This window comes from Charadrius vociferus, unplaced genomic scaffold, assembly GCF_000708025.1.
Source record: "Charadrius vociferus isolate BGI_N301 unplaced genomic scaffold, ASM70802v2 scaffold103, whole genome shotgun sequence".
NCBI lineage: Eukaryota > Metazoa > Chordata > Aves > Charadriiformes > Charadriidae > Charadrius > Charadrius vociferus.
The window spans coordinates 6,600,443-6,612,273 of NW_009648061.1; the positions used below are offsets into that span (position 1 = coordinate 6,600,443).

An 11,831-nucleotide genomic window follows, 5' to 3' on the forward strand; every position below is an offset into this window, starting at 1 on the left:
GTGTGTGGGTAGATTTCAGGGGCGTTACTTGAATCTGTCTTTAACCTGTCCGTCTTCAGTGGTGCATTAGAGGATTCCCATACCGGGAGGTTACTGGGAGTCTGCGCCATGGAGCAAGAGCCACATTGTGTACCTAGAGACAACATACTTTGTGGGTTGTTTTCTTCACTTGTTTGCATTCCCTCCAGTTTGATCTCAGTGCAGCCCCTGGAAAACCATGTAGATGTGTTTTGCAATGCATCGAGAGCGACTCCCTGCTGCTGAAGCCGAGCTGTGCGTGCTGGCAGGCGCTGGCACGGGCTCTGGCACGCTGGGGACCTCCCCATGGGCAGCAGTGGGGCGCCCATCAGTGGGAGGAAATGGCAGTCGTGGGCGATGACATGGGTGGAGTTCCTCACACTGGTTGTCCCGCGGGAGATAGCTTATCTGGGGACGCCTGTGTTTCTGGAATAATATTCATTTGATTGAAAGCCAAAATTAGAGTAGGGAAGAAATTGGCTGCCAAGGGCTGATTGGCACTTGGAGTCAAAGGAGGGGCAGGACGGACCCGACAGGGAGGATCTCCTTATCCGTCGGCACCAGTCTGCTCTACCTGCAGGTGTGCCCCAGTGGTTCCTGCCACTACTCTTCTTTCTGTTATTTTTGTTTCCCTTTACAAAGCCAGCTGAGAGCCTCTCATTAAGAAGCCTTCATTTTTATCTGTTGCCCCCTCTTCGCCATGTTGCAGCCTTACTCTCCTGTTGGAGAGCCTATGGCTCCGTCAGGCAAAACAATAAGGTGCCGCCACCACCCTGTCGCTGGGCTGCCTCGCCAGCCTCAGGCATTCACCTCCCACTGTGCTACTGCTCTCTCTGTTCTGTGCAACAATTAAGTTGCATTGTAGGCTCTAACTTTTTAGGCAATTCTGAGCTGCCTCTAACTTTTAGATATGCAGGCACCGCAAATGCTTGGTTAACTGGGCAATGCAGCGCTATATGTAGAAAAAACAGGGCAAACCAGTCATTTTTAAGTGCAGTTGGATGCATCTGCTTTTTCTATAGCTAGGTAACCGGTTAGTTTGAATCAGTCCCACCTACGTTGCGTTGTGTCTTCTGTATTTTACTAAAGAAGGGCTGAGGCCATTGCATAACAAACTGTGGTTGCTCTGCCCAGACTTTTTGTTGTCCTTTTTTACACTTACATGATCCTTCATGTCACTTCAGAAGCTCATAAGGGAAAGATACTATTAATGGAAGCATAATTTAAGTTAAAGAATTATTCTTTGTTGTTGTCAAGCCTAGCCAGTGAATACTGACTCCTGAAATATTCTGTGGACAAACAACTTGCTTATGCGCTTCGCATGTCTGAGAATGGCATCCTCCACCCACACTGCTCTTACGTGGTGAGAACAGAACTGATGCCACAGTAAATGACCATGATGTAAAAAGAAAAGGGAAAAGGTTTGGAGTTCAGATCATGGCCAAATGCTAGAATTTGGTGCACTGCAACAAAACAAAATAGCTGTTATGTCTTATACCAGAAGTAACAGGTGGAATTGCTGGCAATTCTGTTCTTTGGTTTTTGCACCTATCTAAACAGGAGGAGATCCTGACTTCTTTTGTTGACACACGTTGGCATACTGAGGTGATTTATTTTGGCCTGGCAGGTTTTTTTCATCTTATTCTGCCTTTTCAGCAACATTTACTATAATTTGATACGAAGGATGGTGTTAAAGGTTTTATCCTCCTCACCATAACAGTGCTAATCCACAGTTCAAATCAGCCAGATATTGTTGCAGCTTCATCTGTCCACTGCTTGAATAGTTATGGTACCTTCATGAAAAACTCTTGTTGGACTTTAAAGCTACTGTTTAAACATCAACTAACATCAACAAAATACTTCTGACTTGCTTTGGAATAACAAATGAGCCATTCAAATAAAAAATTACATGCACCCAAATTATTTGAAGCAAGCTCTTTTCTTTGCTGTTGGCTACATAGTACAAGCAAGACATTGTATGGACCAAAAATCAGATTAGCGTGGTTATTTTCAAAGAAAGGCTAAAGGATAACTTCTTAAAGGCAGGTGTATGCCACAAGATGCAGTTAAGTACCTACTGAAAAAAAAAAAAAAAAACTACTAAAAATATTAAAGATGCTCAAATCCCAGTAAAAGTCAAAGGGACTCGGGGAACTTTATTGTTAAAATTCCCCAGAAGCGTCAGTGTGATTTATGTTTCTTTGTAACCCTCTAAATTCCTTTGATAGTCAGGTCTTATGCTTTTCTCTTCCTTAAAAATCCCACCAGAGAAGAATATGACTTGGGAGTTGAATGCCCCCTTCCAAATGGGATTTTGGCCTGGGTACTTAAACCTGTGCCGGTGCCAATGTCTCACAAAACTGAAAGGATTTTACATCTGTGAGGGAGTCCCATAGCTGTAAGAGAAGGTAAATTGGCAATGGATTGAAAACAAATTACTAAATCTTCGCATGCCTCTTTTTTTCCAGCTGCCTATGTCTCTGTCCTTTAAAGGACACCCTCCACGTCCTGTTTCCCAGGAGGTCCATTTGGTTTCTCCTTTCTCCCCACTACCGTCTCTTTCATTCTGCGAAACGCCTCCCTCCCCTTGCCACTTTGCTCAATTCTTTCCAGGGAAGTGTGATGCTGTCACCTCACCCTCCATTCTGCCTTCCCGACTGCCCCAGCCTGAGTCTCATGCTGAGCCAGCTACGCTGCTTTTCAGTGATAAATCATATCATCACCCCTTTCCCCTTTGACATGCCAATTCTTTTTTTTTTTTTTTTCCCCAAAGACTTGCATAAACCACCTTTAACCGTGGAATACAGAACATTCTTTGTAACATAAATTTCAAATGCTCCTCAGAAAATTCTGAGGGAAACTCCCAGTAAACATCAGAGAGCACAAGAGACCCACCCAGTGCCCTGCTTTTGGGTAACTTTTCCACAATCTGGGTAGGTAAAAAAGGAGCAGGGAGAGCTGTCAGTTCAGTGATACCAGTGCACTCCGCACTTTTTGCACAAAAAAAATGATTTGGATTAAACTCCCTGGAATTACTATAATATATACAAAGAAAGTAAAATACAGAGCCTTTTAATGTCATCTCCAACCAAACTGAAGTAAATTAATTAATGAGTAATGTCTTAATAGTGTTAGAAGAGCCAATGAGAAATTATTGCCATTAACTATTGTAGAGCTTTAGCGTTTCAGTCCGGCCCAAACCATGACACTAATGTCTGCATGTATGTGTATGTAGACATGGATGTGCACAGAAATTATTTCTACAAAGACTGTATTGAGTAACTGTTTGAGAAACCTGTACAAATGCTGAGTATGTCTTGATCAGTGCATCAGAAAAGTCTCCCAGGTATTTGTCACACCATCAGTGCTCTGAGAGTGATTTTCCCCTCTATAGCAAGGGAGCGACAGGAACCTCTCTCACAAAAGAAATAGAAAACACTGTTGATTTTTATTTTCAGTCTAAGTCTCCAGAAAAAAACAAATCATATAGCCTGCCTTCCTGTTTCTTGTTCAGATCTAATAGTGTTATTCAGATTTAATTAGTGTTTCTGCTGGAGCAGTTTCTCTCTCCTGTTGTGTCTCCTACATTAGTGGGGCTTTTTTTACGAGTTTTTATTTGGAAAACAGGTTTACAAAAAGTGCTAGGTTTGAACATTAAGAGACTTTGTTTGTTACTTAGACCTATAAAATCTCCGTGAGAACCCAGGACCAAGTGGGTGGCTTCACCGTCCATCAGCTGTCACTGGCAAAGTGAGCTCCGCACCTGATCCGAGCCCCCGCCGTGAGCTCCGCTGCCGAATGGATGCGGTTGTAAGGGCATCTTGGATGCTCGGCCTCATCTGCGTGGGGACGTTCATGGAGCAGCACAGCTACGGCAGTCCAGGGGCGTAGCTGCAGAGAGCTTTAGTGAAGACTGACTGGATCAATATGCCTATCATTGCTTATGTCAAGTAATGAACTCCATCATTACTTGTATCAGTGTGCCACATGGCATGTTAATTTGCACGTGGCTGCTCATAATATGCATTCTATAGTGTGTTTGTGCAGCCACTTTTGTGTAGGTACATTGTGAGGACAAGCCGTAGAAATGCAAAGAAATAATATGCCACTATACACGATAGTATATATATAAAATTGAACTCCCTCTTCTTCCATTGCATAAGACCAGCAGGCATGAGAAGAAAATCAATGCAATTCCACTGTTTGTAACTGCAGTGACTAGAAACAAGGACATATAACAAAGAGATCTCTGGCACACAACGAGGGCATGTTGGCAAAAAATAAATCCTGGTAGGAAGGTTGCACTGTAGGGACCCGCAGTTTCCCTGGGAGCGGGAGAAGGCTGGGGTAGGTGCTCTGCTCCTGTTGACCTTTTCTATACACTTCAGAAAAAGCTCCTTTTGACTTCAGCAGGAGTTAACCTGTGAGCAAGGGGAATACCCAAGAGAGGTTATGCGTTTAGAAAACATGTTAAAACTTGCTGGGTGCTCTGGAAGAAAAGGGCATTTTTACAAATGGGAATTGTTCTGGGCAGGTGAGGATTCCCCTGCCAACTGCCCTACTGCTGTTCCTGCTTCATCCTAAACTGCTTGTGTTGCTTCTGTGATGATAGTTCTGTCTTTCTCCTAGGTGTTTCTCTTATAGCAATAATGCCATCTTCTTTTACATTTACTGCTAGCAGTACCACAAACCAGCATCCTGTTTCCCTTCTTTATTGCAGCTGCATATGGGGCAGAAGGCTTTAGGGACTTTCATGCAATAATTCCCAAATCTTTTTCCCGTAAGTATACTGCAAACTCAGCTCACTACAGAGCATTTCCATCTAGTTCCTACTTTTATGATTTTTGTTTCTGTCATTTCACTTCTCAGTAATGTACGTTTGTCTGCATACGCTACCAAAAGGCTTAAGTAGTCTGATCTTTCTGCTTTGTTCGCATGTATTTTGTTTTAACTTCACATAATGCCTACTTCACGAACCACCTTCTGCAAATCCCTGGCAGGCAAAGAACCTGTAATTGCTTTGTATAAATATATTTACATTCAAATTATTATTATTATTAAAATAAAGAGAAAAAATTGGTGTGGGAATCATGGAAAGTCTCTCAAATGCTCAAGTTAAATAGTTCTGCTTCTGTTTGCCATGGTGAAAACAGCAGTACACAGTTGTAGTCCACTAAATTTGCAGAATAGTGTAGATCGCTTCTGTTTAGCCAATCATACCATCTTTGTAAATCAGTGTTTGGTCATTGATTCTTTTTTCCCATATCTCTAAATTATTCCCCTTTTTAGGGCATATATTTTAAAGGAAAAACTGCTATTTATGATGTGCACTCATTCTGTCTTGTATACGATTTCTATTAAAAATGCAATATTTGAAAAATCATTAAAATGCCTAGATTGGTAGACTTTATAAAAGGTGTCCAGTCAAGCAGTGTTCAGAAATGTGAACACCTTTCCACTCAACATGTTTCCCAGTAGGATTTTGAGTCAGATAACTGGTGCCAGTCGCATCCATGCAATCCTCCTGGGACACCTGGGGGGGTTACAGAGTGTAGCAGAGAAGAGTTTGTCAGACCTTTCAACTTCAAATGAATGTCAAGGTCTTTCGTGGCTTGGGGTAATTATTGCCCATAGCTTTGTTATGTCATTGCTACACCACCACTTATGAATAAGGCTACCATGAAACTACTGTTCCACAAAAGGGAAAGACCTGGTCTTCATTGGGTGAAACAGACCCCTCCTGTACTCAGCCACTAACTAAATGCTCTCCTTTTTGGGGTGGGGTGGGGTGAAGGAAGAGGTTTTTCACAGAAAGGAAAGTAAGATTTGGGGCAATTAAGTGGTCTTTTTCAGGATGATGAAGAACTATTTTTTTCAGCAAAATCATCAGATTAGAAAAGAGGGAGATAACTGTAAACATGATTTATTCTACACAAAATGTCACAGAGTCCTGTGGAGAGAAGAGGAATGAATACTGACATTAACTGATCTGAATCTTGGCCCTTTTCCATAACATTTAGGTTTGCTGTGTTCATATCAGATCAAATTTACCAACCTATGTGTTATCGCATGTAATGAGGCCACGCCAAATTTATACCTGAATTATTCTTCTAGCTTCAAGCGATTGTCACTTACGGGATGATAACACAAAGAATTTATCTAATAAAGTCAAAACAGTTTTCCCACCCGCATTTGTTGATTTGACTGTTTTTTATTAGTAACTCATGGCTGTAGAGAGCCTCTCCTCATACTCAGCAATCCTAATCCTGCTGTCCTGAAAAAACAATTATCACTCCTATAATTTCCTGTAATGATACTTCTTGCTCTTAAATTCTTTCTTCTATCCTTCCCCACCCTGGCTTCTTAATCAGTGTTTGTACTCTTTGCTTTCCTGTTGTCCTTGCTTTCCCCATAGTACTGCAAACCAAATATTTGGATTCAGTGCAACCCTCGGGATCTTCCTGCCAAGTGGAGAATGTTGCATTTTCAGTTCATTTTCATCCATTGTCTTTGATGAGTTACCTGCTTTCACAATTGTTTTGCACAGATCCCTGTGAAGTGGATTAATTTTAAGTTTCATTCCAATTAGCCTGAATTGTCAAAATGAATGTTACAACTACAAAAGTCTCAAAGTGACCTAGGAACAGACTTGTAATGTTTTTGGGTTCTCAGCTCCCTGGATGCCTTGTATTTGTCTTACTGATATTCACTGTTCACTGCTCCATGCGTTGCAAAGTCATCTCATTGCCCGTAGAAATGTAGTCGTGTTTGTAGCTTTTGTTATTTAGGTATATTGTACATGCTGTTTAGAATTTGTCTCCTTTGATGTGATTGTTTCTTTGCCACCATATTTATTCTGTAACACAACTGAGTGGCATCCTGTATTGTTTCTTTCAGCCGGTAATATTAAAATAGAGACTCAGAGTGATGAAGAGAATGGGCGTGCCTGTGAAATGAATGGGGAAGAATGTGCGGAGGATTTACGAATGCTTGATACCTCGGGAGAGAAAATGAATGGCTCACACAATGGCCCAGGCAGCAAGGCTATGTCAGGAGTTGGAGGCATTCGACTTCCTAACGGAAAGCTAAAATGTGATATCTGTGGGATAATTTGCATCGGTCCCAATGTGCTCATGGTTCACAAACGAAGCCACACTGGTAAGGCCTGCCATAGTTTTTCCTTTAGTTGACAAGAATTGGCCACATATTAGGAACTAAGACTGATTTTCTGTATCATGCACATGTTCCCTCTTGTAAGATAATGCAGCATCGGTGGGCATTTGGAACTCGGTTATTTTGTTATGCCATTTCGCACAGCACAGGAATTGAGATTTCGTCTTGATGGAAGTCCATCTATCGGGCTAAAAATTGTGCAGTTTGTTTGGTCTGAAGCTGCATCAAAAATTCAATTTTTAAAAAAATTTAAAGAAGTCTTGTTTAATTTCCAAGAAATTTCTAAGAATTGCTAAAGAAAAACCTATTTGTGGCTAACTCTGAAATCGACCCAGTTCTAATGTTTCCAACAATGCAACAAAGCTCATTATGGATCAGTGATTATGCATGTGACTGGCAAAATAAACATTAAGGGAAATGTACTGACAATCTTAGTAAAAAGGGGGTTAATTTTATGTCAAATGCTTCATGAAGTAAAAACAAGTATCGTCACTGGTCAAATCTGAACTAAAGGGTTTCAACTGGGACACTAAAAGAGACATGGAAAGGTGTTGTGCTCCATAGGGATGGCTTTTAATTACACAGTGCTGTGAATCTTCTTGCCTCAATTTTCTGATTCTAAATGGTCTCAAAGAGTGCAAAAAATGAAGAGACTGAAACAAATGAAGAAGTAAAGACCAGGGTGAGTCTTATCTTACCTGATATAAGCTGTCTAAAAATTGGGGTTCCAATCTAAACTCTAAGGTCATTCCACAGTTAGAAGAACGGAACCGTACTGTTGTGCTACACGAGTTACTTTGAAAATGAATAAAATATTTGGCATTTTCACATGAATATTCAAATGTGAAGGAATCTTAAAATATTTTTAAGGTAAGAACGACCTGTCCAATAGTTAGATTCCACTGAAATAGTCGTGCTAGTGAACACATAGATACTTTCTTCCTCCACATCCCCCCAGTCATGCTTAAATGATTTCCACAGATTTACTAAAGAGTGCGATTAGCAAAGTGTTTTCAGAGTTTAATGGAGAGGATCCATGAAAAGACCCCGAGTGTCGTCCACCTCCCCCAGTGCTAATATCTGTCATTGTAACTGTGACTGTTCAAGCTCTGGAAGGGTGTGATCTGTTAGGGTGATGTGGGTTCAGGAGCAGTGCTGGGGATAGTTGGCAATGCTGTTACATTGCCTACTTCAAAGTAGTCTTCAATTCAATATGATAAATCCCTCTGTCAGGGAAGAGCAGATGATTATCTTTATTGGAAAAGTCACAACTAGTTCTCAGAAGGGAGGCTACAGCCTACTTCCTAGATATAATATAGTGCTTGTTGGTCCAGTGTTTCCTTTTTTTTTTTTTAATTGAATGTTAATGTGATCCTGTAAAAGTTGATAACATGTATATGGAAAATGACTTGGACATGAGGCCTTTTATACATATTCATGGGCTTGAAGAGGATGCTGCAGGAGTTGAAATAAAATGTTGCAACTTAAGATGCATTTAGAGGTAGAAGTCTTTGTGCTCGTTTAAGGAGGCAGCTGATTTATTAAAAGTACGCTGTTGCTGCTTCGGGGGAGCTGTTTTGGGCCCCTGAGGGTCAGAGGCAGTGTTGGCACCAGGGCTGAATGGCCTCTGTGGGGACACACCTGATTTTAGGGAGGTGGTAATTGGTACCCGGCAGGCTGGGTCTGCGGAGGATGAGCTGTGCTGCCTCTTCCCTGCAGCAGCATCCCCGGGGGCCGGTTTCCCTGGTACAGACCTCCATCTGCCCAAAGTCCCTGCCTGGCAGAGGGACTGTGTGTGCCGGCCGAGGGTGCTCAAGGCGCTCCCACGCAAGGGCTGCCGCTCCCAGACTTCCCCGCCCTTTGCAGAGCTCTCCCCTTGCCCATGGGACCCTCTTTTTAATCAGGGAACATAGTTAAAACCTGCAGTGGGAGCACCCCACGAGCTGCACTTCGCTCAGCAGCACCCCCTTCTTTTATAGTTAATAAAACTAAAGGGTGTGACTTTGCGCCCCCGAGTCCTGCCATGGACAGAAAGGCTTTGCTTTCCCTCCCTCCCCCCTGGCCCTCGGCTCCTCTCCTGAGCAGTCTCTTCAGGTGAGCTCAGGCGGGTTTTCGGGGGCTGGCAGGGAAGTGGAGGCTCAGAGCTGGGAGTTTAAATTAAAGGGACGTCATGAGGAAACAGTGGTGACTGCTTTTCCTTTCAGCTGCGCTGTGAAAATTAAAGTAGAAATGGAATATACTATTACAGACGTTTAACTGACTACGCCGAAGCCCATTTCAATACATGCCCGGTGAAGGAATAAGACTCGTAAATGAATTACTTTGCTGCTAATTCATGTAAAACCTGCATACGCAGTGAGGTTTCCTTAACTAAATATTTGATAAGTGAACAAAACTCTGGCACACTAAAGTGCCAAAATAAAATGACTGCCTGACCTGATAAAAGGCATAATTACTTTTAATGAATACACCTGCCAAGTGCAGATATGCGAAGCGGCACCTGATATTTCTGCCCCTTCCTGTCTGCAGGCAGCTGTACAGCACTGGCGGCTTCCTCGCACCTTACCTGTTGCTCCCGTCTGCGGAGCGAATCCCACTGGCAGATGCCCGGCTCCCCTCACTCTCCTCCCCCGTGGCCTTCAGTACTTTGATTTTCTCCAGCTTGCTGCTCTCTTGCTTGGTGTTTAGGGAAAAGGAGATCTGGAAAGGAGACAGAAACCCCCTCCTGCTCCCTGGCACTGAGACCTCAGGGTGTAGATTCAAGGCTTCGCTGGCTCAGTGCGCGCATACGTGTATGCGTGTGTGCTTCTGTATTTATGTGCAAATATATTTGTGTGTGCATAGGTGAATATATTCCCTCCTTATATGTACACTCCTTTAACGTAAGCCACCAGTTAGTTCACTTATGTCTTTAGTTGGATCTGAATGACTCAAATTTATTTAGAAAACTAATGCCTGTTGAAGAACGAGCTTTTTAGAAAAAAAAAAAAAAAAGAAAGAGCGCTATGCATGTCTGAGTGTTAGGTGATTTTGTCATTATATTGTTTAAAAAATGAGAAAGATTTTAATTAAGATGATAAACATTCTTCACTGAGTAAGTAGTCCAGTGCCCGTGCTCCCACTAAGGCTTGCAAATCACTGCCATGGTGGTTGAGTCAATTGAGGGTCCCATCGCAATTTTCGCTCCTGGGCCCACGTTCATCTCTAGCTACACGCTGTGTGGTGAAATCTGCCCTGGATAGGCAGGTGCTGTTCAGAACCGTCGAGAAAATAACACACAGAGCTAGCTGACTGTTTAAACAAAAGATGCATTATGTATTTTTTTCTTTCCTCCTGTCCCTTCCCCATTTTTGGGAGGGTAGTGTCACACCCAGTAACCTTCCATCGGTGACCATCTCCATCCTGGCAAGGCTGGGAGCTTTGCTGTGCTCACAAGGCAGATGTTCCCCACCCCGGTAGTTGCAGCATGGACGACCAGTTTCAGGGTCTTTTGGTGGTGGTGGTGTCGTTTCCCTTGTACAGCGACGTGAGGGCAGGTTCCCTTACATTTTATCCCACTGTAAGTTTTGTAGAAATATTTGGTGTGCAGCAGGCTTGTTTGAAGTGCTCCATCCATCTCTCTTCTCCACTCAGTGCGAGATTTTACCCTGTCATTGGGAGAGCTGTAGGCTGGAGATAGATTTCATTCTTACTTTGCTTTACATTTCATTCCTGGAGTGCTTTTACAATCCTTGTTTTCTCCTCTTATGCTCCTCTGAGTAAAAATAACAGAAATGAATGCTAGAAAAGCTGTTTAGTAACAACTAACCATTTCTTCTGAATTTATGTCCTCCATGACAAACTGACTTCTTCAGTACTGTTTCAGTCCATTTCTGAAAAGTACCTTCCACGCTGAGTAACTGCCCCAAAGCTTAAGATGTAAAGCAGACAGACTCTCACCTGTTTTCTTTTTTCCCCTAACAACTACTGTGCATGGCTTATGAAATACATTGCAAAATCCTGTAAGGCCAATGCTGGAAATTTTGTGGGCCACCCCAGTTGAACCAGTTGCGGCTACAGTTTAGATTAATACAGCTACTTGGTGGATAAAGAAAGTGAGCTTGTTTGGCTTGACAGGGACTCTGCTGACCTGCTTGAAGCTGTTTTACCGATGAAAATGTCTTGCCATAAAGTAGATTCACTTTACTGGTTGCTGAATGCTCTAACGCTGCCAGCCTTGATGGTTGAGTTCGCAGATTTTGGGGTTTGGGACTGTGCTGCTGCCTAATTGATTTTCAGCTATTCTTTTGCTTTACCCAAAAGTCGAAAATGATCATGCTGCACATATATGCACACCTATGGACATACAAGCTGGTCCTAGATGTGCAAAATCATACATGATGGTTAGGTAAGAAAGAAGAAAGAAATTGTTTAGCTTGTATTTATTTTTTTGTATTTTAACTTCAGCACTGAAATTTTAAATTCAGTATTATTGTTACATAAAGAAAATCAAAACTGAGAACAGAACATCTCTGGGCTGTTTCTAATGTTGTCGATGCATCATAATTACTATAGCAGATTACACTGATGCCTAAGAGAAACAGAATTCAGCAAATGAGTTTCAAAGGCTGGTTTGGCTTAGTTGAGGGCTGCGGAGAAAC

At 42.4% G+C, this 11,831-nt stretch overlaps 1 protein-coding gene across 14 annotated transcripts in view; it reads left to right on the forward strand.

Moving 5' to 3' along the window:
- IKZF1 (IKAROS family zinc finger 1 (Ikaros)) overlaps positions 1–11,831 on the forward strand; it is a 54,741-nt gene that overhangs the window by 29,999 nt on the left and 12,911 nt on the right. For 4 of the 14 annotated variants that reach the window (XM_009883767.1, XM_009883768.1, XM_009883771.1 and 1 more), the window contains exon 3: positions 6,916–7,176. The exons of 9 other annotated variants lie outside the window; for them this stretch is intronic. In XM_009883767.1, the coding sequence (XP_009882069.1) occupies positions 6,916–7,176 (261 nt within the window). Of the gene's footprint in view, positions 1–4,738; positions 4,799–6,915; positions 7,177–11,831 lie in introns of all 14 variants that reach the window. One more of the 14 variants, XM_009883781.1, reaches the window with a different exon arrangement.